Source organism: Diceros bicornis, chromosome 3, assembly GCF_020826845.1.
Source record: "Diceros bicornis minor isolate mBicDic1 chromosome 3, mDicBic1.mat.cur, whole genome shotgun sequence".
Taxonomy (NCBI): Eukaryota; Metazoa; Chordata; class Mammalia; order Perissodactyla; family Rhinocerotidae; genus Diceros; species Diceros bicornis.
In genome coordinates, this window is record NC_080742.1 from 39,242,884 (window position 1) to 39,268,553 (window position 25,670).

The window sequence follows — 25,670 nt, forward strand, 5'->3', positions numbered from 1 at the left end:
TGAAAGCATTATTCTTATAGGATTGGATTTGGAGAAGTGAATTAACCACTCATCAATCTCAGTTGAGTTTGACTGTCACTGAGTACATGCCTGGCACTATTTCAGGTTTATATTTATTCATCCATTTAATACTCATGACAATCCTTCTAGGCAACTCCTATCAATACTCCCATTCCACAGATAAGAAAAATGAGACATAATATAATAACGTTAGGTAACTTCTCCAAGCTTAATCAGCTGGAAAGTTCAGGGTCCAGGATTCAACCTAAGTCAAGGCCATACTGTAAACTAGGCGATTCCACTCCACTGCATGCCTCTCCTGAAGATGGGAATCAGAGAAACAGCAAGAGAGAGTGGGCAGTTGGGATGGAGAGAAACATTCTGGATACCTACTTGATTGAATGTGGAGATAAAATGAGAGCGTTGAGTCAAAATTCAAACATATTGTTAATGAAACTAGCAAGGACAGGAAAAGCACATTTGGAGGGAAGGAAGAGACTGTTTTGAACATGCTGAACTTGACCTTAGCAGGATCAATTAGGCAGCTAGGTCTAACAGGAGGCTGCAAGTTTGAGTCTGGAGGCTGCCTAGCTAGGACAGAACTAGCATGATGGGAGGGAGGCGCTTGTCTCAGGCACAAAATTTAAGGGGGATGGCAAAAAAAAAAGTAATCAAGATCAATAATATTTTAATGCAATACTTTTTTAAATATCAAAATTAATGCAAAAAATGATGAACCAAATATCAAAATTTTAAAGGAAGATCAGTATTCTTCCTTTGCCTCAGCCTCCAATATGGTTCCAAACAGCACTATTAACAATTCTGCCTTTATTTGAAATTTTGTTGTTTTTATCATGATTTTTTGCATTAATTTTGATTTTTTTAAAATACTGCCTTAAAATAGTATTGATTTTGATTACTGAGCTTTTCTGGTGCCCCCAGAAATTCTGCATCCCCAGAGGTGCCTTCCTTGCCTTACCCTAGTCCTGGCCTAAGCAACAGAAAATTTTGCTTACATATACTGTAGTTCCTTTTTATTTCTTTACTAAAAGGAAATTACTTCCTTTTATTTTTATTTCTTCACTAAAAGGAGTTCCTTCACTAAAAGGAAAAGAATTATTACTAAAACTGAAATTGAACTTAAGTGATAACTCTGATTTTCAAATCATCTTAAGCCTAGATCACCAGCTCTCATATTTTTCCCCTTGAGGAAGAGAACAAATGATTTCCACTTTACAGATAAAGAAACCAAGACATATGATGGCTCAGCGACAAAGTTAAAACTAAACTTCTTGGCGCTGCATGGAACACCCTAAATCAGAAGCTTCTCTAGGGACACATTTGAAGAAAATGAAAATATAAAGTATACTTATGTGAACAAATCTTGGCCAAATAATTTGGATTGAAAGAATAAGTTTTTGTAAAGAGCATGTGCTTTTGAATTAGACACAGTAAGCTTGAATTCCTCTTTGTCCAGTCACCAGCTGGGTGACCTTTGACAAGTTCCAAAGCCTCAGTTTCCTCATCTGTAAAATGAGCCTTTCATACCTCTCTTTCATTGTTTGGGTTAGGAGGAAAGAAAGAGAATGTAGCTAAAAATATTTCTCAGTCAGGGTCTCAACCTGTAACAGATGATGCACACAAAATAAGGAAATTCCAGGAGATTTTTTTTTAAGAGGCTATACATAGAAGTAGAAAGAGAAACCAAAAGGGATGGTGCATCTGAAGCGACAGTTGCTGAAATCTAAAAGGAGAGAAAAAGTCACATAGAGTTATTTGTCTTGAAAGGTGACCTTTGGTGCAGGGAGCCGAGGAAATAAATACCGTGAACTTACTCTCCTCTTTCCCTCTGATTTTCAACCAAACCCTAGAGGAAACCGAAGCTCAACTGCTTTAGTTCATACAGGTTGGCCTTAAGGGAAGACTGCAAGGTGCAGAAGGATGGAGAAGGGATCTAGAGGTGCAAGAGGAAGCTCACCACCACATAATAACAGCTCATAATTACTGAGCATTTTCTATGTGACAGACACAAATGCTTTGCTTGTGTCATCTCATTTAATCCAAATAATTTTTTAAGCTGAATACTATTATTTTCCATTTTACAGATGAGAAACTTGAGGCTTGCTATAGTTAGGTGACTCGCCAAAAGCCTCTGAACTGGGATGGGCACAGGAATTGAATAAGGCAATCTGTGGCATACCCCATCACTGCAGAAGAACAATAAATGGTAGTGATTGGTTTCATAATTGTCATCACCATCATCAAAACCATTTAATTCCAACCCCTCTAGCAATTATATTTCTAGGAATTTATCTCACAGTGATAATGCATACGAATAATAAACTATGTTCAAAAATGTTGTTTGCAACATTGTATTAGCAAAAGATAGACAAAATTGAAATACTTATGAACTTGGACAGATTAAATAAGCTATAGTACATTTATAAAATGGAATACCATGTGGTCTGTAAAAAGAGGCAGCTCTATAAATATTGTACATTATATATAGATATATTGAATCAGAACAGTGTGATGTTACCATTTCTGTTAGAAAATAAAAATTACTATATTACCTATATTCTTGTAGATGAAAGAATATCAAATATGTCTGGAAAAATACATAAGAAACTGGTAACTTAGTTGCCTCTGGGAAAGCAGCTGAGTGGCAACTGAAGTGGAGATAAAGTTTTATTGCACACCTTGCACTTTTGAATTTTTTTACCATGGTCATGTAATGCCTATTTAAAAACAAATTAGAGCCTGATGCCCTAGTGGTTAAAGTTCGGTGCTGTCACAGCTTTGGTGGCGTGGGTTCATTTCCTGGTAGCGGAACCACCCCACCTGTCTGCCAGTTGCCATGCTGTGGCAGTGGCTCACATAGAACTAGAAGGACTTACAACTAGGATATACAACCATGTACTTGGGCTTTGGGGAGGGGAAAAAAAAGAGAGAGAGAGGAAGATTGGCAACAAATGTTAACTCAGGGCAAATCTTTCCTTGCAAAAAACAAAACAAATCAAAACCACACAAATTAACTAAGGAAAAAATAAAATTGTACATTATTAATAACCTTCTGGGGACTCTTGTAATTTGGGAAACTGTGACAGAAAATGTACATACATAAAATCATCTTTCTTACACTTTATTTTTTTTTGTGAGGAAGATCAGCCCTGAGCTAACATCCATGCCAATCCTCCTCTTTTTTTTTTTTGCTGAGGAAGACTGGCCCTGGGCTAACACCTGTGCCCATCTTCCTCCACTTTATATGGGAGGCCACCACAGCATGGCCTGACAAGTGGTGCCTGGCTGTGCACCTGGGATCCCAACCCAGGCCACCAGCAGGGGAGTGTGCCCACTTAACCGCTATGCCACAGGGCCGGCCCCTTCTTACACTTTACATAGCGAGCTATTTACTTTTTCAATAACAGGAAAATCCTTTGCCATATCAGCTTCCGTTAAATGAATGCAAAATAAAGGGTAAACTTCCATCTGTATTTAACAGTGCTTTGCCTGTGCTGCAAAAGCAAAAACTGTAGGGAAAACAATGAGAAAATGAGCACCTTGAAACCGGGTAATAGGCAACTCACAAGGCAAGCCAAGCATAATATCACAGTCACAAACAGCCCAGCCTGAGAAAACCCCAGAAGGATGGCTGTTGTTTTTTTCAGGAACTTTCTTGGCCAAAGGAGGCAGGTGGCAATGAGCTTAATTAACTACCGCTCCTGAACCCCTGGGGATTTACAGAACTCTGTCCCCCGGGTAGGACCGCCAGCCTTCCAGGTTTCCATCCTTTCTAAGAAACCTGACATGCTGTTATTCATGGCATTTTCAAACTGGGAAGATCCAGACAGACAGAAACTTCAGCCATCGCCAATGGAGAGAATGGCCAATGAAATGACGGCGTTGATGCTTAGGATGATTGTTACCTGGACAGCCAATTTTAAAAAATCGATGCGCCAGCCAGAGTTTTTATTGCTAATCTCTTCCATCTGTTGCCAGGGGAAATGTTCTTCTTTGGAAGAGGCATTTCCAGCAGTTTCTGTAAATTCCCTCTGGATCTCACGATTTCTGAGATTCCGATTCTCCTCCTGCCTCTGAGAAGGGCGCAGGAGGTGGATATCAGGCGCTGCGCCGCGGGAAGGAGCGGATCGCCTCCTCCCCGGCAACTCCGGCCTGGGCCCCTCCCGTTTCGGGGCCCCGCCTCCCCGCAGGGCGAACTCTATAAAGTCGCGGCGAACAGGGTCCCTCCTGCTGGTCTCAGTTTAGTCTGACTGCAAGGTCAACGAGGTCCTGCGCCCGCTTCCCCGAGCATCGCGTGCCGGAGCTATGGCCCAGGGGCTGTACCACGAGGAGTTCGCCCGGGCGGGCAAGCAGGCGGGGCTGCAGGTCTGGAGGATAGAGAAGCTGGAGCTGGTGCCCGTGCCCGAGAGCGTGTACGGCGACTTCTACGTCGGGGATGCCTACCTGGTGCTGCACACTGCCAAGGCGAGCCAGGGCTTCACCTACCGCCTGCACTTCTGGCTCGGTAAGGCGCGGCGGGCAGCGGGACCCGGACGCGCCCAGGTCGCGGCGGGGCGAGGCTGCGGGGGCGCTGAGATTGGCAGTTTGGAGTTGGGGCTGGGGGGCGTGCCGCAAACCCGGCCGGACGGGAAACCCGTCGCACCAGTCGCGTCCCCGCCGGTCCGCCCCTTTCGGGCGGGCCACCTTCTCCCCGCCAGAGTCCGCGCCTGCAGACGCGGCTGCAAACGCCCGGCGCAGCGAAGTCGGGAGCAGCACTACCCCGCTGGCTTTGACCTTAGTCGCGTCCATCTCCCGGGCTTTGGGGCTGGTTCCTCTAGCCCCTCTCACCTTCCAGTCTCCAAACCCCACTCCCGCCCAGGGCCGCCTCTCCGCGCACCCTGGCGCTGGCCAAATCCCGCTCACCTTCCAACAAGTTCAGTCCTGGTTTCCCTGTCGGAGATGAAGTCAAACAAGTTTGTGGGCATCCGCCCTAGCTAGCGAGAAGTCCTCCCCGCCCCTTTTTTCCCCTTAATTAATTAATTTTTATTTTTTGCCCTTGGGCACCAACTTGTATTTCGCTACTAATTGTGGTGATTAATATTTTGGGCCGCTTTATACCAGGGTCCCGCCTGCACCCCGCTGCTCGCGGGTTTGGCTAACAGCTATTCCTGTTTATTAGGATGCTGGAGACCTTCAATATAAATAAATAGCTTTATGTGGCATATTTATTTATTTAGATAAGTTCCTTTGTTACAATAATAGTTATTTTTTTAAAATTTATTATTTATCTGTTTGAACAAGGACGCAGTGTGCAACAAAACGGCTGCTGCTGCGGTAGTAATTATTTTGGGCTGCACTGGCGCCAGGCTCTTAGGACACTGGGCCTTGTGTGTTCTACTTTTTCCACCTTCTACTTTTACTGGTAAATATCCTGAATGTCCAGGCTCTCCCTGTGAGATCCTGTGCTAGTGGGCACACTCCGTGTAACAACGTGCCGTTATCTGAGCCTTATTGCCTTTTAATATAGGCTGCCTGCCCTGGACTTGGGTTTTTTTATTTTTTTTTATTTTTAGTTTTATTCCTGAGCTTATGGGGAAAACATACAAAACCACACACACCGAACACGTTTTGAAGTCCCTGAAAGCCATCATTTTTATTTCTAACATTAGGAGATTTTAAGAAACAAAATGGTAGAAAACATTGAGAAGTGATGTTCTCAGTGTTAGTGAACACTTGGAGCAGAAACTCCAAATGAGCAATACATAAAGGGAGAGATAAAGGACTATTTGCATTATAGCATTAGATATTAAAATTTTGTGCTTGCTTGAGGAGGCTGAACCTGAGTTCCCAAACACATTTTGGTTCCCCAGTGTTATGTCACTATTCCTATTATAATAGATAGTGATCTATTTATATTTTATACCAGAAAACACTGAAACCATAATGTATAACCATGTTCATTAATAAATGATGCCAGATAGAATGGTAATGTCCTCGCCTTCATTTTTCTTTCCAGAATTTGCATCTGGAATGAATAAAGGTGTCTGAAATGCCACATTTGTCATTTTGGTGAATTAAAATGTGAAAGAACTTCATGTACTTGCTGTAAACAAGAGATGAGTTTGACTTTGTTGCACGAGACTGCAAGAAGGCTTTCAATACAATTTTTAAATTCTATACGTTCTTTCTTATCCAAATAAGTTCTTTAAGCACTATGTTTTTTGGGGTTTACAGATTCATGTTAACTCTTAATTATTCATTTAGTGCTCACCAATTTAAAAAAAATGTAATAGCATTTTCATAAAATGTGGTAGCAGTATACTGTTATAATTATACTTTAGTATACTAAACTGTCCAATAGTTTTACAAAATGTCACTACTGGGGGAAACTTGGTCTCTTGATCTGTGTGTCTATCCTTCCACCATTAATTACCACACTGTCTTGATTACTGTAACTGTATAGTAAACCGTAATATCAGATAGAGTTTTTCCTCCCACCTTTTTTTTCTTTGTTAAGTTTGTTTTAGCTATTCTAGGGCCTTTGTCTTTTCACATATTTTTTTTTTTTTTTGTGAGGAAGCTTGGCCGTGAGCTAACATCCGTTGCCAATCTTCCTCTTTTTGCTGAGGAAGATTGGCCCTGAGCTAACATCTACGCCCATCTTCCTCTATGTTGTATGTGGGATGCCTCCACAGCATGGCTTGATGAGTGGTGTGTCAGTCCGTGCCTGGGATCCAAACCTGTGAACCCTGGGCCACTGAAGCAGACCGCGTGAACTTAACCACTATGCCACCGGGCTGGCCCTCACGTAAATTTTATAATAAACTCATATAATCTAAAATAAACCTTGCTGTGATTTTGATAGGAATAGCATTAAGCCTATAGGTCAATTTGGGAAAAATTGACATCTTTATTATATTGAGTCTTACAATCCGTGAACACTATGTCTTTATATTTATTAAGGTCGTTTATTTTTTTCATCACCAGTTTGTAATTTTTGGCATATAAATCACGTACCTGTTTTGCTAAATATGTGCTTGAGTATTTCAGTTTCTTTGGAGTGATTGTAAATGGTTTTGTGCTTCTAATTTCAATATCTGCATGTTCTTTGCTTCTATATAAAAATGAGACTGCTTTTTGTTATTGATTAATCTTTTTTTTTTTTATAATTTTATTTATTTATTTTTTCCCCCAAAGCCCCGTAGATAGTTGTATGTCACAGCTGCACATCCTTCTAGTTGCTGTATGTGGGACACGGCCTCAGCATGGCCGGAGAAGCCGTGCGTCAGTGCGCGCCAGGGATCCGAACCCCGGCCGCCAGCACCGGAGCGCGTGCACTTAACCTCTAAGCCACAGGGCTGGCCCCTGTTATTGATTAATCTTTATCCTGCTATTTTGCTGAATACGCTTATTCTGGGAATTTTGTTTTTTTGTAGATTGCTTAGGATTTTCTATATTGACAATCCTGTCATCTCTGAATAGAGAAAGTTTTATTTCTTCCTTTCCAATCTGTATTTTTTTTTCTGATCTTACTGCAGTGGTTAGAATTTCCTGTATGATGTTGAGTAAGATTAGTGAGAGTGGACATCCTTGCCTTGTTCCTGATCTTAGGGGTAAAACATTCAGTCTTTCAACATTAAGAATTATGTTAGCTGTATGTTTTTTGTAGATGTTATTTATTAAGTTGAGATGTTCTCGTATATTCCTAACTTGGCAAGAGTTTTTATTGTGAATGGATGTGCGATTAACCTAATTATTAAACATCTCTTTTAATCTATGTTTTATATATAAAATCATCACATCCCCAAAACAGTTTTAGGAAGATTACAGGATATATACAAATATAACATAAAGTAACGTAATATAAAATAACATAACACAAAACAGCATAACATAACATGAAAGACATTGGTGAAATCAGCATAGGGAAAATAAATGAAGTCATAAGCAGAATTCATACCGAAAGTTCATAAGTTTCTGAACACTTGCTAGAATTTCATCATGATACAACTGAATTTGATTCTAGTTTTCACATTCAATGGCTGGTATTGGCTTCATTAAGACTTTTCAACCTCTTTAAAGCAAGGACTTATTTATTCATATGGATATTCCCTGGCTAACACAGTACATAAGCATTAACAAATGATAGCGTAATTTAATTAACTTACTTCCAGGTCATTCATTAATTGCATGCTTGTCCATTTACATCTACCTAAAGAGATTCAGGTTTCAACTTGTACTCAAGTAAAAATGTTTATATCAAATACATGATCCTTAACACCTTTGATATTAACCTTGATTTAAGTTTCCCTCTTAAAGCATCTCTGTACAAATCTGTATCTGTGCCTTTATTAGTATTCTCATTTATGGATGGGAAAGTGGGCAGAAGAATGACACCAGAGTCCTTTTGGACCACAAAATCACATGTGTGTTTTTTTTATGTGTTAAATGATTTCCTTTGACCACAAGTTCACAAAATTGATATCATGTCAAATACTCTTCTAGCTACTGAATTTTTTTCCTGAGAACATACTTGCTCTACAGGTCCCCTTTGAGAGTAAGGCAGAAATTGTAAAGAAACATAATTCTTTCTTTAATATAACTGACTGATGTACTTTCTTCAACTTTGGTGAATACTCTCTATTGGAGTTTCAGATGAACTATAGTATTGTTATAGCTTCTAGACTTTTATGCATCAATTATCCATGGAGAAAAATCACATACACCAATCGCCATAAAATTTTACTGCTAATTAGAATCTGATCATAAAAAAATACCTACTAGTATTGTAATTTCTAAGAGCCTGTGCTTCAGAGTCACAGAAACCTGCCTCTGGGTCATGTTCTACCAAAGGTCAACTTTATGACCTCAGAGAAGTTACTCGGCCTCTTAGCCTCCACTACTTCCGTGTAACATAGTAGAAAATAGTTTCTGCTGCATGGAGCTGCTTAAAGATTGAATGAGAGCATCCATGTAAAACACTAGCACAGTGTCTGGCCCATAGCCATGGTACTATAAATGTATAAATGTTAGCTATTATTTTTTCTAGAATCATTTATGATTTTCACATAGCTCAGATATAGTAAGAGTTTTGAAGTGTCTTATGAAATCTGAGTTCCCTTCAGGACTGTCCTGGCTCTGATCATTGTGTCACTGAAGATGCTGGTTCTTAAGAATTGGTGTTTCCACCTCAGTGAGGTTGCCTGGATGGGATCTATATTAGAATTGTGAAAATTCAATGTGTTCAATTTTTGGGACAATACTATAGCGTTCAGTAGATGTTAGCATACTAGTTCCTTTACTCTCCCTTTTCCTTTGGAAAATATTGTCTCATACCAATAAGATAGTGAAGTGAGGACACTGGGACTCAATAATAGGAGTAAGGTCAAGTTATATTCATTTTCGCATTCTAAAAACCACTTCCTTTACTGAAGTTGTTTAGCAGTGGCCTATGATGTTCATATTCCTTACAAATATGAACATAATGACGTATTGGAAACCTAAAGATTGATGCTAATTAAGGCTAAAACAATTGCAAAATGTTTTCATAGCCCGATCTTATTGACTGTACCAAGTGAATTTGAATCTTACTGGAATGTATTGTTATATCTTCCTGAGCGTGTTCAGACAGTGGTGTTCCTTTTAAAATTTTGAAAGAAAGAATTGGAAAGCAGGAACAAAATTCTTTTACTTATTAGCAAAATAATATTTTGTATTACACTATTTCTGCTAAAAGATTGTTCTCTTGAAGACCATTTATTGTATTGATCTATAACTCACAGAAAATTTCTGAGTTTTTTGTATCAGAAGTTCTGCCTTCATTCTTTTCCTTGCTTGAGAAATGAAGTGCTATCATTTGCTATTTCAGGAAAGGAGTGTACTCAGGATGAAAGTACGGCAGCTGCCATCTTTACTGTTCAGATGGATGACTATTTGGGTGGCAAGCCAGTGCAGAATAGAGAACTTCAAGGCTATGAGTCTACTGATTTTGTTGGCTATTTCAAAGGAGGTCTAAAATACAAGGTGAGCAGCTCTCTGAAACTGTTTCTGATATGGTCTTCTTTTCTTATCCATCTGCACCTCATGTCTTCATAAAATGAAAGTTCGTTGACGACAGGATTTTTTGTTTTGTTTTAATCTGCTTTGTTCACTGATAGATCCCCAGTACCTGCTGGACACAGTAGACACTCAATAAATGTTTGTGGAATATATGGTGTAATATGTGAAATAGTCTGACTTGATTTCATTTAATAAGTTAATTTTTAATAAAGTTAAGAGCTTTCAGTTATGTGGTCACAAGAAAGCCCTTTAAAATTTTGTGAAATTACTCCAGTAATTAAATATTGGTAACTTGGGTATTAACAGGTTTCATTTTTGCATTCCAGAGAATCTCTGAATTTGCTGCAAATGACCCACAACTTGGGAATCTCAATTGTTCTGGAATATCTTAATGCAGTATTTATAACAATTATGACTTTAGTTAATACAAAGAACTATACATGCATTTCCCTAATAGTGTGGTTTGATCTTGGAAATGATACAGATGAAACCACTGAGTTGAACATAGATGTGGTTCATCCCCACAAACTCAAATACACATACACTGGCACAAACACCTGTATACATAGTTTACGTGTATTGGCCTGAAACACTAATCATCAAATGGCTTTACTTCTGAAAATAAAAAACAAAAGTTAAATAGCTCTATCCCTTTAAGGCAACTTTCAGTAAAGGATAGCTTTTTTCTGGAAATCTCCCAGTGACCCTTGCAGACTGGCCATCCTTCACCATACCCGCTACCCCTAGGGGTGTTCAGTTAAAGTGTTTGGAATACCCTCCCCAGAAAGACATTCCAGAAATAATCCTTTTCAAAATCAAACATGCTCCAACAGGTATTCTGCAGACCCCACCATCCCACCCCTCAAGCATGATAGCCTAGTGAAGACCTAAAACCTCAGAGCTAAATGAGACTTCTGAATATATACTAAATTTGCCTAAATGCCAGGGTTTATTTCTACTTTTACCTGACCAGAGCCTTAGATGAATATTTTGTGATGCCATTGGGATCAGGACAAAACACTTGTCCTGTAAATTCTTGTAATTTCTCTTGTAAATTCTCTTCTCTCTCTTGAACTCATTTTTTTACTCTAGGCTATGAACCACCCTAAATATGAAACTATTAGCTCTCATTTTATTTAATACACATGAGTTCCTACCGTTTATGTCAAATGATCCTGAAATTTGCTTTATGTTAATGAACCCAACATTTTGAATAAACTGGGTCTTGTAGTTATTAAAAACATATACCGTGCCATCATCCTGGTGATGAACCCGTTTCTGCCACGTATGACTTTGCCTCAGGGCAAGTACATAAGCTTTCTGTGCTCAGTTTCCTCAAATGTGCAATGGGTGTAAAACAGCAGCTTCCTCATATAGGTGTTGTAAGGATTAAGGGTTAAACTAAATAATAAAATACCTATATACTACATACACAATCAGTAGGGACATTTGTTAGTAGCATTAATCCTTCTGGCTATTAGCAGGATTTCTGAAATCAACTTCTGGACACATATTTAAAAGTGGACATGATAAAAGTAATTTTACAGTTATTGGATAATTATATTCTAATTATCAACATTAAAACCACCATAAATCAGCATTTTTTAGAAAGAGGATGTTTGCAAATGGAGGTCAAATTTACCAGCAAAAAAATCAGTTCACTGTCTTATCATTGGTGACATTGAACAGATGACAATGTGTGCAGTTGCAACAATATTTGATGGGAAATGTGGAAGCAAAGATAGTTGACCACCCAGAATAGCAAAGATTATGTATTATGCTATACTTAATTTCATGCTTATAGGAATATGCTAAGCACTTCATGTATATTATCTCGTTTAATCCAAACAACAGCCCTGTGGTGCACTTTCTGTCATTATCACCCTATTAAGGTAAGTAAACCGAAGCTTAGAGAGACTGTAATTTGCCAAGGTCTAATAGCTGTTATGTGACTGGGTGACCATCTGCCTCCAGTGTCCAAGCTGGTACCCATTATACTATGATGCTGCCTAAGCTGGTAACCATTATACTATGATGCTCTCAACATAAATAAATGGTTCAAATGTTGGGATGAATTTTTTATTTACTATTACTTTATGCAACAGGGAATTGTGTTTATTTGGAATGGGCAAAACTTGGCAAAACCTGCCGTTACTCAGTCAGCCACAACCATAGTTAGTTGCCATATGTAATGTAAAGATTCAACATTAAGACCATCTTCCTATGTCATTTAACTGACTTGAGGTTTTTTCTCTGTAAGGTTTTATAGGGAGTTGGGGAGGAGTTATAGAGGACTGTTACTTACCACTACTTCCTTATGTTAAATCTCTGGCTAATCACACCTTTTCCAAGCTCAATAAGACCCAGCCCTCAGCCATGATTGTAAATAACAACAATCGGACATCTTCGGCCGGCAAAACTGTATTTATGGTGCCACTGATTTAGAGGATCATCAACCTTGTTTTCATTCTGTAGAAAAGGTAGAAAGAGACAGGGAGTTTCTAGGGTTAGTTAGAACAGTATTCACAGAAGAACTACTTACTGTCTGATACAGACCTATACGAAACAAAGTTTTTCTTGTGTGCATTTTCGGCATCAAATATTAGAGACAAAATTGACTTTTTAAATACTGTTAAATATTCACAGACTATATGGTTCATAATTTCACATGAAATGAACCTAAATGTTGTATATGTATACTCAGTCTGAGTCTGCTCAATATTTTATAACGTTTTTTTCAGATTACAGTGTTTTTATACTATTTTTTTTTATCAGATCACAATATACTTCCTATTAAAAAACTTGAAATGGCCAAGAGCAGTAGTTTGTAGATGAAAACTTGTATTTATTTTTATTCTATAATACTTAGTTTGTTTAGTCAATAAATATATCATTGTAAAATTATGGTCTGAGAAATTATTATATATTTCTTAAAATTTGTGGTTATAATTGTCCTGAAGTCAACATTTAGCTTATATTAACAAAACCTTTCTATTTATGAAGGCCTTTTCCTGGAGAATGGGGGAATTCAAAGTCAATGGAAATTTAAAGAATGTGTTAATGATTACATATGCAGTTTAACCTCTTTCTTTGGATTTACTGTATATGTTTATATGATAAATTTGAAAGTTGGATTATTTTATAGGTTTCTTATACTGTTAATTTTTCTTACCATATTATCATAGGAGGCCTTTGATCAATAAGTGACAGAGATCTATTTACACTGCATCTTTAGTAAGCACATTACCTCATAATTAATTGTGGAATAAAGATTATTTTTCTTAAGACTTAATTAGAAAAAAAATGAAAAGATAAAAGCTCATTTCAAATAATGCAAGAAGATGTGCTTGATCCAGTATATATTTTTTCTTCAGCATTTTTTAATTCAATGCAGTTATATTTTGTTTTGTTTTGTTTTGTTTGGGGTTATGCAGCCAAGATACTGCATCTCTCCTAATTTAGAGTATAAATACTTAGGCCTGGTGTATTTACTAAACTCTTTTTACCAAAAAGTAAATAAATAAGAGGTGATTTTTAATGTAAAAACAAGGACCATAAATAGGAGCAGCCCATACCTGGCCAGCACTAAACTCCCCTTCTCTGCCCTAATGCTGTGACAATGGGAATTTTGGGGTGCCTTAGTCTCTGGGTGCTCGTCATGTGTACCTGTTGCCTCTGAGTCTCCTCCATCCTCTGCCGCCATCTTCCCTGAAATCCTTGTCTGCCTTCTCGCTCACTGACTTAAGAATTATTAGTTCTCAATGGACAAAAGCTATGGCTTCTTTTTGTTTATGTAGGTTTTTTTTACACTGATGGTTCTCAGTAAATATTCGCACTGTTAAAGTGAATGGTTAAAACAGGAAGGACAAAGAGCCTAAAAAACAAACAAACAAAAAACCTGTTGATTTGCCAAGGAATTCTCTTCTGCATATTTAATTTCACATGCACTTAGATGGCTATTTTATCTTGGCTTGGCAGGCGGTTTTGGCACAAACATCTGTACTTTTATACCTTGTTATGTCTACTTGGAAGCCTCATCCATTTTGTTTTGTTTCCTATCTTCCTCCCACTGATCAGGCTGGAGGTGTGGCATCTGGACTAAATCACGTTCTTACCAACGACCTGACTGCCGAGAGGCTCCTGCATGTGAAGGGTCGGAGAGTGGTCAGGGCCACGGAAGTTCCCCTTACCTGGGACAGTTTCAACAAGGGCGACTGCTTCATCATTGACCTTGGCACTGTAAGTTTTATATACACAGGTAGATGTCTAAAGGGAAGTCGATTGTTTTCAGATCAAATCAGGTGTACGTGTCATGGAAGGTAATCACTTTTTCTACACGCTAGAAAGAGGTCTTGTTTATGTGAGATGCAATTATATCATATGAGTAAATTGGCAAGTATTTAAATGACACACAAAGCAAGATTTCAAAGTTTTTATTTTCTTTGATAGGTTTAGAGTGGAGTAGTGATTTAGTTCTTCCTACCATAGAACGGAAATTGAATAATTTTTAATATATTTCCCCTTCTCTCTGAACAGAGCTTCCTCTAATTATTTTTGTTCCTAATTGTGTGTGGGAAAACATTACTTAAGGGAGAAATTGATTCCTCCAGAAAGCAAAGGTTCTAGAATTTAAAATGGACATAAGATGAGTCTAAATAGCCTGCCTGAAGAGTTTTGGGGAAATATTTTAACACATATTGATATATCCCTTACACACACACACACACACACACATCATATTATTTCACACTTTTTAATTCTCTTAGGATTGTCAGAAATTAAGACACAAGTACAAATATCAAGTATCATCTTAATGGGATGAGCAATATCTGACTTATGTTTTCTTGCAGGAAAAGAGGCCCCTCTAGTGTCAAGTATACTTATTAATCATTATTATCATGACAAAGAAGTATGATTGCAAGGTCTTGTGCTAGACTCAAGTAGATAGGATTTAAGTTGTGTTTGTAGAATTTTGTAAGGTTTTGAAAGTAGAAATTAAGGGCATTCCCTACCACTGAAAAACCATGTGCAAAGGCGAAGAAGGCAGGAAAGTACAGAGCACGTTTATGATGTCCTTCTCTTCCTTCTCGTGATCATCATTCTCATCACACCACATACATCAGCATTCTAGTCATCATCCCTAACATTCCTGGATGAAGCATTCTAGAGGGACTTGGTCTGACCTGTATTGCTTCAGTTAGCGTGAGGCTTGGACTGGCTATGGAACTGGCTCAAGGTTGCACAGCCAGTCAATGGTGAAGCCAGGGTTAGACCGTAGTCTGATCAGACCCTATGTTTGATTGTTAGCATTTTGTTTTACTGCCTCTCCTTGGGCAGTATTTTAGGGGAAAGCATCAGACAGAAGCCAAAAGAGTTTATTCCATATGCATAGAGGAGGGACACCAAAGGTTTTGAAAATGGAGCTACACAAAGTTCTGTTTAAGCCATATTAATTTGGTAACAGCACAGATAGGAAATGTGCTATTATAAATGGTTTGGAAAATGACCCCAAGCTATAAACTTCATTGGTTTCTCTAGGTTAGAGTACACTTATAGTTTTATTACCAGTAATGTATAATCCAGCTGTCTTGGATCATATCAGCCTGTGTGCACAGTTGAGATCATAATAATAATACCCAAAGTACAATGCTCAGTGTCACACTTAGACATCTGCACCCAAAATGGCAGTACTCTTGCCGTGAATCTCACAATGAATTTCATGGAAAAGTCCTTTTCAACTTTAAATGCTAACCCATTCCCCCAGCAGGGCTTAAGTCCTGACCCTCAGATCTAGACAGAAAACTAATAGAATTCCATCCCTTCATTCCCCTGCAACCAAAAACCATAACTTACACCAGTAGGTACCCACGTGTATCATCAAGCCTCACAGTTCCAAAACCAATTATAGCATTCAGAGCCTCTTAAAGCTCATGCACAATAATTAATTGCCTATCTCAACTTGCATCTCAACCACTTACATTTTATAGCCCCTTATCCCTTTATAAAGTATTTTTACATATAAGATGGTATTTTTCATAGAAAAAGGAGACCTCAGTTTTCATCCAAGTTTACTGTAATCTCAGGTTCTCATCTATAAAGTCAGGTATCTGAGTAGATGATCTCTAGGGCCCTAAACAAGAGAGACACCGCCCATTGATAATGTCATTCATCACTGCCATTACTTGAAAATATTTCTTTTTTAAAAAAACTTTTTGTATGTAATGTAATTGCTCCACGAATGAAATAATCTCTTTAATGATTGTGAATAGTGTCCACTTCAGCTTTCCAACTATCTACTGTTTGATCTTGAGCAAGTCATTAACCTCTCCAAACATTAACTTCCTTATCTTTTTTTTCATCTTGACTCTGGTTTCTGATGACACTTCTAACCTTAGCTGGCTATGATTCACTCTCCTCTGACACAGTCACATGTGGAGATGGCACTTATCATCCCAGCTTCACAAGAGCCAAAAAAGCCTTAGAAGATGTGAGCAAGTCACTGGCATTAATATAGGTTGAGTGGTGCCCTGGGACAGGACGTGGGTTTTTCTGTTCCTGGTTCACATTCTTTTCACTACATTAAGCAAACTTGGTGTAGTATGTATATGGCCCTATAACAGAATATCTTGCAACAATTTCAGAATCTATTGAATTCAGAATTGATTATCTCATCTGGCTTAAAAATCTGCTGAAAGTAGTATTATTAATGAAATCATTTATTGTTTTATTGAACAAGTACTAATTGAGTTTCCACAGTGGCTAGATAGTTTGGTGCTGTGGTAGAGAGATTTTAGTTCTAGTGACATATGCTGTCTTCCCATAGGTAGTGTCTGCCTGTGGGAGTATGACCCAGAAATCCAGGCTCATATAATAGAGACAGAGTCTCTGTTATAAGGTTCAAAGACATTCATCTGTTTAATAGTAAAGTATCTTTATTTTATATAGTTAATTATCTTTAATAACTTACAAGTTCTCTCATGCCTGGTTAGAGACATGTGCGATGATTTGTTGCAGAGGTACTTGAGTTTCATTATCTCTTATGTTGTGGAAGTTTCCTATACTGCAAAGGGATACCCTAGTGGGAAGCATGCACTAAATTCCTAAGGACACTGGAACAAATACCCACATGATCTGTGTTCATGTTACTAACCTTTAATAACCACTCGGTATGTTGCCAAAAGTTTCTAAATGGTGATAAGATCTTGCGATTACCTTAGGGGCTTTCTTTTTGGGGTGTGTCACAGTAAACAAGGCATGGAACCAAAATTTTCTCTACCATAATATTTTAATAGCAGTTATTGAGTTAATTATTTCGTGACCACCTTCTACATTAGAGGATGAAAAAGGAAGCCAGTGCAGTTTCTTCAAGTTTTGTTAACTAGGTATGAAAAAAAGCAGATTAGATATCTAGAGCTGTCGCCCAGCTAAAGCCAGCTGGCCAACACTGAGGTTATGGATAAAACCCAAATCCTGTATCTTGATTATGTTTGAGGGAAGTCAGTTTTTTTGATACACAGTCACTATTATTGATATGATATGCCATATGCCTTAGAAACATTTGCTGTGATAGGATTTTAGACTACAGTAAATATCCCCTGGATGTGACAATGTTGTCTCCTCAACCTGGAGCATGACATTGTAAAATTATCCATTTAATCTCTTTGAAAGTTAAGAAAATCAACATTTTAAAGGATGATTTGGATAACTTGTCTTATATTTAGTGTATTTTCAGCAAATAACGTGGAATGTGGCTAGATCTTAGCAATTTGGAATTTACTGAATCTTTGGAAAAATGCTTTTAACTATATATTTTAATGTTGGTGAATTTATAAATCATTATTTTCCAGCTATATTAAAGATATGAGGTATTTGTATAAAATAAACCTGTATAAATTTGTATAAAATAAAAATAATAGTAAAATCACATCTAAATATATTGCAGCAAAGCATCAGTAACTACAGAATGTGAATAGTAGTGAACAGAGCCCATATTCTCAAACTTTGGGATCTGGAATTAACTCTTAGAAAAAGACGTCAGAGCCAGCCACTAATGGAGAATTAGGTTGCACAGGAGTAGGAATTTTCTGTGGGGAATTACTAATCGTGATGTTCTGCCTGTTTTGTTTCCTTGTTAACTTGTTCGTCAGCTTTGCAGCTTTGCCTACGCCCCTTACTATTTATATTCTTTCACCTCTCTCTCATGGTGCAGACTGCTGCTTTGAAAAAGCAGTCTGCACTTCCTCATTTACTAGTCGGTCTTCAACCTCTGTTTTCCGACTTTCACTCCTGCCATTCCTTTGAGACTGTTCTTCCTAGAGGCATAATGCCTTCTGCTAAATCCAATGGACACTTCCATCATTATCACTTGATCCCTGTGCTGCGATGGACACTGGATTACTCCCTTCTGCTTCAGCCTCACTTCTCTCCTGGCTCCCTGCTTCTCTTCCCTTTCAAGCCACGCTTTCTCATTCTTCTCCACATGGTCCGTCTACCCCCTTAAGTTGTTGTTTTTGTTTTTTTTTTTAAAGATTCCACTTTTGATCATTGTCTCTTCTTTATACATTCTTTCTGAACAAACTCATCCTCACCCGGAGCTTCAACTACTACTACCTACTGGTAAATCTCAATTTTATAGTCTAGCTCAGACGTCTTCCCTGAGCTCTAGTCAGTGTTTCAGACTACCTCCTAGATATTTCAGCTTGTGTGTGTTATGAGAACCTCAAACTCCACAAGTCTAAAAATGGAACTCATCAACTTCACCTTCTCATCCTAAAACAATTTCTCCTCTTATTGTCTTTATCTTGTAAATGGAGCCACCCTCCATTTACCTGACCTGAGGGTCAGGCCCTCAGACCCCAAATCTGGGAGTTATCCTGATGACTGCTCCCAAATGCTGCACATTCAGTCAGTCACTATGCCTAGTCTCCTCCTAAGTGTCTCTTGAATCCTTTGTGCCCTCTTCATCTCCGTGATGCTATCTCAGTACCCTATACATGACACTGTCTCTCAAGTTGCCATGCTTTTGCTTTTGTGAAAATTGTTTCCTTTGCCTAGGGTACTCTGCTCTTCTGCATCACCTCTCTCCAACAAGCATCCAATATCACCTCATCCTTAAATATTCAACTCAGATTTTGTCTTCTTTCTAATGTGTTACCTGACCTGTTCCTCCTCTCCTTCCCCATCCCCACGTTGCTTTCCTGTAGAGCTAGGCATGCCCTTATCTTAACTCTCCTATTGCCATGCAGAGACTTGCCTCTCAGCACTTTCCACATTGCTTGTCTATTCACTTATGAACCACACTCACTCACTTTGTTTCTAGCATAAGGTCCAAAACTTACAGTCATTCAACAGTTTTTTCAACAAATGTATATCTCTCCAACACAAAGCATACAGTCTCATGCATTCATGTGTATAAAGATGTAATTTTCTTTTTTCATCTATAACTCAACCTGATTTTATTGTCAAGCTTCTAATTCCACAAGAAGAAGGTTAAAAATAAAATGATATTGCCTTATTCTGGTGAATTTTGTTTACCAGTAAAGCACTTCAAACTTATCACACCCATCCTCTTTTCCATCCCCCAGACTGGAATGCATGGGTAATATTATGGCCTGGGGATGGGGGTCAGGGTTCAGAATGGACGTGAGTCTGGTTTGCAGTCTTCAGGCCTTACTTCTCGCTGACTTTCATTGAAGTGTAGCCATTTCCTTCATTTTTGAGGTTTGGGCTTTGGCCTCTGTCCCAAGACATTTGCTGGAAAATAGCCCTGGCCTCACTTTGGTCTTCTGCTATACCCACATATCCACGGCAAGACTCTTTCTGGTTCTGTCAGCCACTGCTGTACCCTGCTCAGGAACTCTGCTTTGCTTCTCCCATGCCACATTGCAGTTGTGGGACACTGTAACCTCATTGTATGAGTACCCATTGGTCCAACTGCCTGGACACTGCCCACAGTTGTTTCTGCTCTAATGGCCAAGACCATGGATAAATATATGACAATTATGTTGGGTGGGAAGTGTACCGAGTTCTTCTCAAAGATTCATTGCATCTGACCAAACTTCCTAGTTCTCTTGTAATCTCCTACTTTTCTCTTCTTGGACCAGACAAACTAGTCTTACACCATTTCACACTGTTGCCTCCTGTATGGTTCCTGCAATATACTCTAGCCCCCAAGGCCAAGAGTCTGGTTCTTGACATGCAAAACCAGCTTTCTAGACTGCATCCTCACTCTTCCTCTCAAAAAAACTTGAGCAAAATAAAGGTTCTTTTAAATGAAAACTATGTTGGTTTTCAGGCTTTGTCTCTGCTATGACTTAAAAGCCTATTTTAAAGCTAAAATCTGAGCAAAATCCTCTTTGTTCTGGATAAATTTGTCCTTACCCCAAAGTAATGATTTCCACTAGATTTATAAGAGGAGAGCCTTGAGGCAATAAGAAAAGATGATGAGAAAAATAAACCTAATCTTAAATCTGTAAAATTTACCCTGCAATAAAAGTAGAGATGAATGGCATTTATTATGTGGTTAGTATGTGCTGAGTGCATGGAGTACAAGGGTGAAAACCAGATAGCCTTTGACCTCTAGGTGCCGTCAAATGGTGAGAGGCACAGACACATACACAAGTCAGAGTATGACAAGGTAGAATGTGAAAAGTGCTGGAGTAGAGGGGCACACACATTATAACTGGAGAATGGATGAGAGCACTAGGAAAGACAACTTTCGAGGTATTAGGATTTATACTTTAATTCTCAATCATGGTTTCACATTAGAATCATTTGGAAGAGGTTTTAAAAATAGTGATGCCGGGCCGGCCCCGTGGCTTAGTGGTTAAGTGCGCGCGCTCCGCTGCTGGCGGCCTGGGTTGGGATCCCAGGTGCGCACCGACGCACCGCTTCTCCGGCCATGCTGAGGCCGCGTCCCACATACAGCAACGAGAAGGATGTGCAGCTATGACATACAACTATCTACTGGGGCTTTGGGGGGGGGGGATAAATAAATAAAATCTTAAAAAAAGAAAAAATAGTGATGCCTATGATTTGACCCCTAAAGATTCTGATTTTAAAGTTTTATGGATGGGACTTTGGTGGAAGTACTTTTTAAGCCCCACTCCCAGGTTATTATAATGTACAGTGAACATTGAGAAGCACTTCAGTATGGGAAGTGTCTAAAGGGGTTGGAAAATCATATGCATGAAGAACCAATAAGTCAGTTAAAAACAGTTGAGTCACCAACTTATGTGGCTGGCAGAAATGATTTGATAAAATGTGATTATATAAAACATCTGTGATATGCCAAATACTTTGACTAGTACAGAGAACATAATTTCACCTACTCTCACTGTTGCTGTAGAAAGAACCCTTCAAAAGCTGTCCCCTGGTCCTAGTAAGTGGCATCACTACCAGCAGCCAAGCTAATTGCCCAAGTCATTTCCCCCTTTCCCTGTCCTCCAGTACACATCCAGAGGGTATTGTTGACCAATCCTGTAGGCTTTAACCTTCGAAATATCCCTCGATTCTTCTCCTCTCCATCACTGCTGCTCTGTCCTGGTTCACATGCAGTTTCTTCGTTTCTGTCACCAAGCCTTCAAGTGTTCCTGCGTACCCACTCCATTCATCTTCTGTCCTTCAGTCAGAGATGTTTTTTAAAACACACATATATGTCACTGAAGGATATTGAGTTGGCTTGGCTTTGAAGGGCAACAAAATAGGATATAAATCAACAGTTGTTTATCCAAAAACTAAAAAGGTCGTGTTCTAAAGTTTTAAAATATAAAATGATAGATTCCTAGAGGTATCTCACAAGTCGTCATTATTTTTAAGCTATGCTTAGAGAACCTCCAGCCTAAAGGGATATCTGAATGAAGTTCTATATTGGGTTAACTAGATTGAAGAGAAAACTAAATCCATTAAAAATAAAGCCAGTAGAAGCAAGGGAGAGGAAGAGATCTGGACCCTCTTCTCCTTTTATAAAATTTTAGATGTATTTAGAATAAATAACTTAGAAAAGGATAAAAGAGTGGCAAATCCATGCTGAATTCTTTGCACATGTTATGAGGCAACATCACATGGGCTGTTTGGGGTGCTCCTTTGAACTCAGCTTCTGAAATCTCACTTCCCTTCAAGGGCATCATGGAGCATTGTTTTATTTCTGCTCTTATTTCCTGTTCCCAAATGAGATTTCGCTGTGCTTGGATGTTTTACTTGTTAACTCTGACCACATAGTTTAAAGGAAATTTTAGAAACTTCTAGTTTGCTCCCAGTGTGGTTGTTTCTATAAATATCACTCACTTGCTTTTACTTCATGTTACCAGTGGACCAAACTAATTGCCGTAACAGATTGTCTTTACTCCCCTATTTCTTCCTTTTCCAATTGTCCAGAGTAATTTTGTTTTCCTTTAACAATTTTATATTGAGTTAATTATAGTTTCACAAACTTCTACTAGAAGTTGTTCATGGGCAATATGTCCATCAACAAATTGCGACCAAAATTTAAGTGGACTTCATTCTGAATTGAGTGGATACTTCTGTATTTACAGAGAGTCTTTATGTTCTTTCCCCAAGGAAATAAATTTAGTGTTGAGTTGTTAAATTCCTTAGGATCTTAGAGGGTAAAATAGTTGCCTTTGAAACCATGTTTGCTTTACAATTTTCAGTGTCTGGTACACTTAAATCAGATTTATGAAAGGTTTTTCATCTAAAGCCCACTAAAATATTAGAAATAAAACAATTTAAATTATAATGAAAACATTTTGTTGTAATAATACATATCAACCTATCAAATCAATTCAGACATTTTTTAGCTCTATGCAGAATTTCTTTTTTTCAGCCTGTTCCTTCTAAAAAACAGGGTAAGTTGAAGTATAGGAGAATTTTTCAAGCACAGGGCCAATTGAGTACAAAGTCTCCTTGTGCACAGAGTGGTGAAGTCTTAACCAGCTACCTCTGAAAAGAGTAAGTGTTGGGCAGTACAGTTTATTAATAGTACTGCACACATTTATTTCAGCACAGTAGAGCTCTGTTAAAATGAGATGTCCTCAACACATCATCCACACATGGTGGAATATAAATTGCTCACATTTAATGAATTCTAAAATTTTGTTTAAAATTTTAAAGCATGTTTTAATGTGCTCTGCCATAATTGAATGAAATATTTGCATAAAAAATTAATTAGCATTGAATGAAAAATATGTTTAAGGTAACTTTTTAAACAATTCTGGCTTTTAGCAATTTAAAATTTAAGTCCATATTTTGTTGCATTTCTTGTCTGAATTAACCATTGAAAATTAAGTTTAGTACATAAGATGATGTCACTTTTATAGAAATAGTAGCACAAAATAAGGTGAAAATAAAAAGAGAGTAAGCGTAACATAAAGCATTCTTTTTCATCCTCAGTAAGAAATTTTCTGTAATACTTTCTTTAGTGATTTAGTCATCTTCCAGTTAAAAGGAAAACTTTACTTTTAAAAGTTTTATTATTTTTATGAGTATTTCCTACATATGGTTTTGCTATTTTAAAGGTAGCTTGTGGTCTCTAAACAATGGTAAGGAAAATTTTCTATAACTAAATTCATCTGTGAATTGATATTGCACATAAAAACTCCCAACGCAAAGTAGTATCATAGAAAATATTTTGGGATCTATACAGTATTGTAAAATTCCATGTTAAATAATAATTATGTTCATAAAATTATCATTATCTACAATTCATTTTTAAACACATTTTACCAAGCTTCCATAATGCTTTACAGATGCTAATAAAATTTAGCGTGATTTGATATAATCTCTTTGAAGTAGATGAGAGGTTATTTATACAACTAAGGTAGGGAGAACATAAACATCTGTTAGATGATTATAAAAATACAGAGCAAGTCAGTAATGAAAGGTGCTAGTAAGTCAGAGAAATCTAGAGAGCTAACTTCTGATCTACTTCCTCTATTTCACTGTAAGGTAAATATTAGACGTTTGCTTTCTCAGACCTACTGAGAAAAGAGTCATTCGCAAAATATCATGGAATATGGTAGGAAAGGAATCTGCGCTAAGAGCCCAGGTGTACTCAGCAGAGTAGCTTGCTTGGCTCCATTGGGTAATTAAATGTTACAGATTCCCTGTAATGAGTGCCAGATGCAACATGCTCAGGGCGACCAGCAGAGGTTCTCAGCCCTGGCTGAATGCTAGAATCATCTGGGGAGCATTCAATAAACACGGCTGCCCAGAACACACCTGACAGTCCCTAAGAGTAGAGCTCAGGTATCTGTATTTTTAAAAATCACCTTTCTGCTTCACCATCTGATTTTAATGCTCAGTGATAGGCGTTGACTGGTCGTTGGGAATCATTTGTTTTCCCTATTTGTAACTGCTAACCTGCGCACAGTATTCAAATTGCCTCCAAATGTGAGCCTCGTATTCAGATGCCCAAGTGTAGAAAAGAGGTTGGAGAGGAATCAGTAGCAGTGCACGATTCTCTTAGAAACAGAAGAGAAACATCCCTTGACCATATTGAGTAACTAATCAGATTCTAGAGTGAAAGGGGTTGCAAGGCGTAGTCGTTTTTATTTTACTTCTTCTAAAGGCTTGAATTCCTAAAATGTATATTTTATTCTTAGAGAGGAGTATGGAGTAGGTTAATCAGGAACCTGGTGAGGTGAGTCAGAGAGACTGTGCAAGCCTACTTGGTTCAAAGTTGTGCCCCTAGGGCCTGGAAGAGAGCCTGCCCCATTTTAGGCAATCAGTAAACTATTTTTGAAGGAGGAAACAACTCTGGACTGGAAATGTCTTCTTTTTTTTTTGGTGAGGAAGATCAGCCCTGAGCTAACATCCGTGCTAATCCTCCTCTTTTGCTGAGGAAGACTGGCTCTGAGCTAACATCTGTTGCCAATCCTCCTCCTTTTTTTTTCCCCCAAAGCCCCAGTAGATAGTTGTACGTCATAGTTGCACGTGCTTCTAGTTGCTGTATGTGGGACATGGCCTCAGCGTGGTGGGAGAAGCGGTGCGTCCCTGCGCGCCTGGGATCCGAACCCCGGGCCGCCAGCAGTGGAGCGTGTGTGCTTAACCGCTAAGCCACGGGGCTGGCCCCTGGAAATGTCTTCTGATCAGAGAAAAGAGCCAGTCTCTCTGAAGGCTTGGGTGCTCTTTTATTTTGCTGTTATTAATTTATTTGCTCTTTTAAAAATTGCAAACACAAGGTCACATAGCCAGTAAGGGGCCACTGAGGTCTGTTTCCTTCACACTTAACCACTGTGCTAACCACCTCTCCACGACTGACTAGATGAATTATGTATGTGCAGAAACGTTCTGAAAACTAAGTGTGGTGCAAATATATTATTAGCATTAGTTGTCTACATATCAGTCTCTCTGCTCGTTTTCTCTTTCATCTCTCTATCCCCAGCATCTAGCTCATAATAGGCACCTAATAAATGTGAGTGATATTTTTTTTAAAAAAAAGAAAAAACACTGACAGTAAAAATTGAAGGCTTGCTGTCTGCATGTATGTGCCCCTCCCCATGTGTTAAAACTGTATATTTTTAAAAATCTTTTTCTGCAAATGCAGAAAAAGAGCTTATGTTTTTGTTTCTACTTAAATGGAATTATATTATTCTGTGGCTTTACTTTATTCC

At 38.4% G+C, this 25,670-nt stretch overlaps 1 protein-coding gene across 1 annotated transcript in view; it reads left to right on the plus strand.

Moving 5' to 3' along the window:
* Positions 1-4,256: 4,256 nt before the first annotated feature.
* The window catches only part of SCIN (scinderin), a 77,212-nt gene continuing 55,798 nt past the window's right edge, over positions 4,257-25,670 (plus strand). Inside the window, exons 1-3 of the mRNA XM_058526410.1 lie at positions 4,257-4,525; positions 9,869-10,023; positions 14,137-14,298. Of these exons, the coding sequence (XP_058382393.1) occupies positions 4,327-4,525; positions 9,869-10,023; positions 14,137-14,298 (516 nt within the window). The 5' untranslated portion in view covers positions 4,257-4,326. The remainder of the gene's footprint in view (positions 4,526-9,868; positions 10,024-14,136; positions 14,299-25,670) is intronic.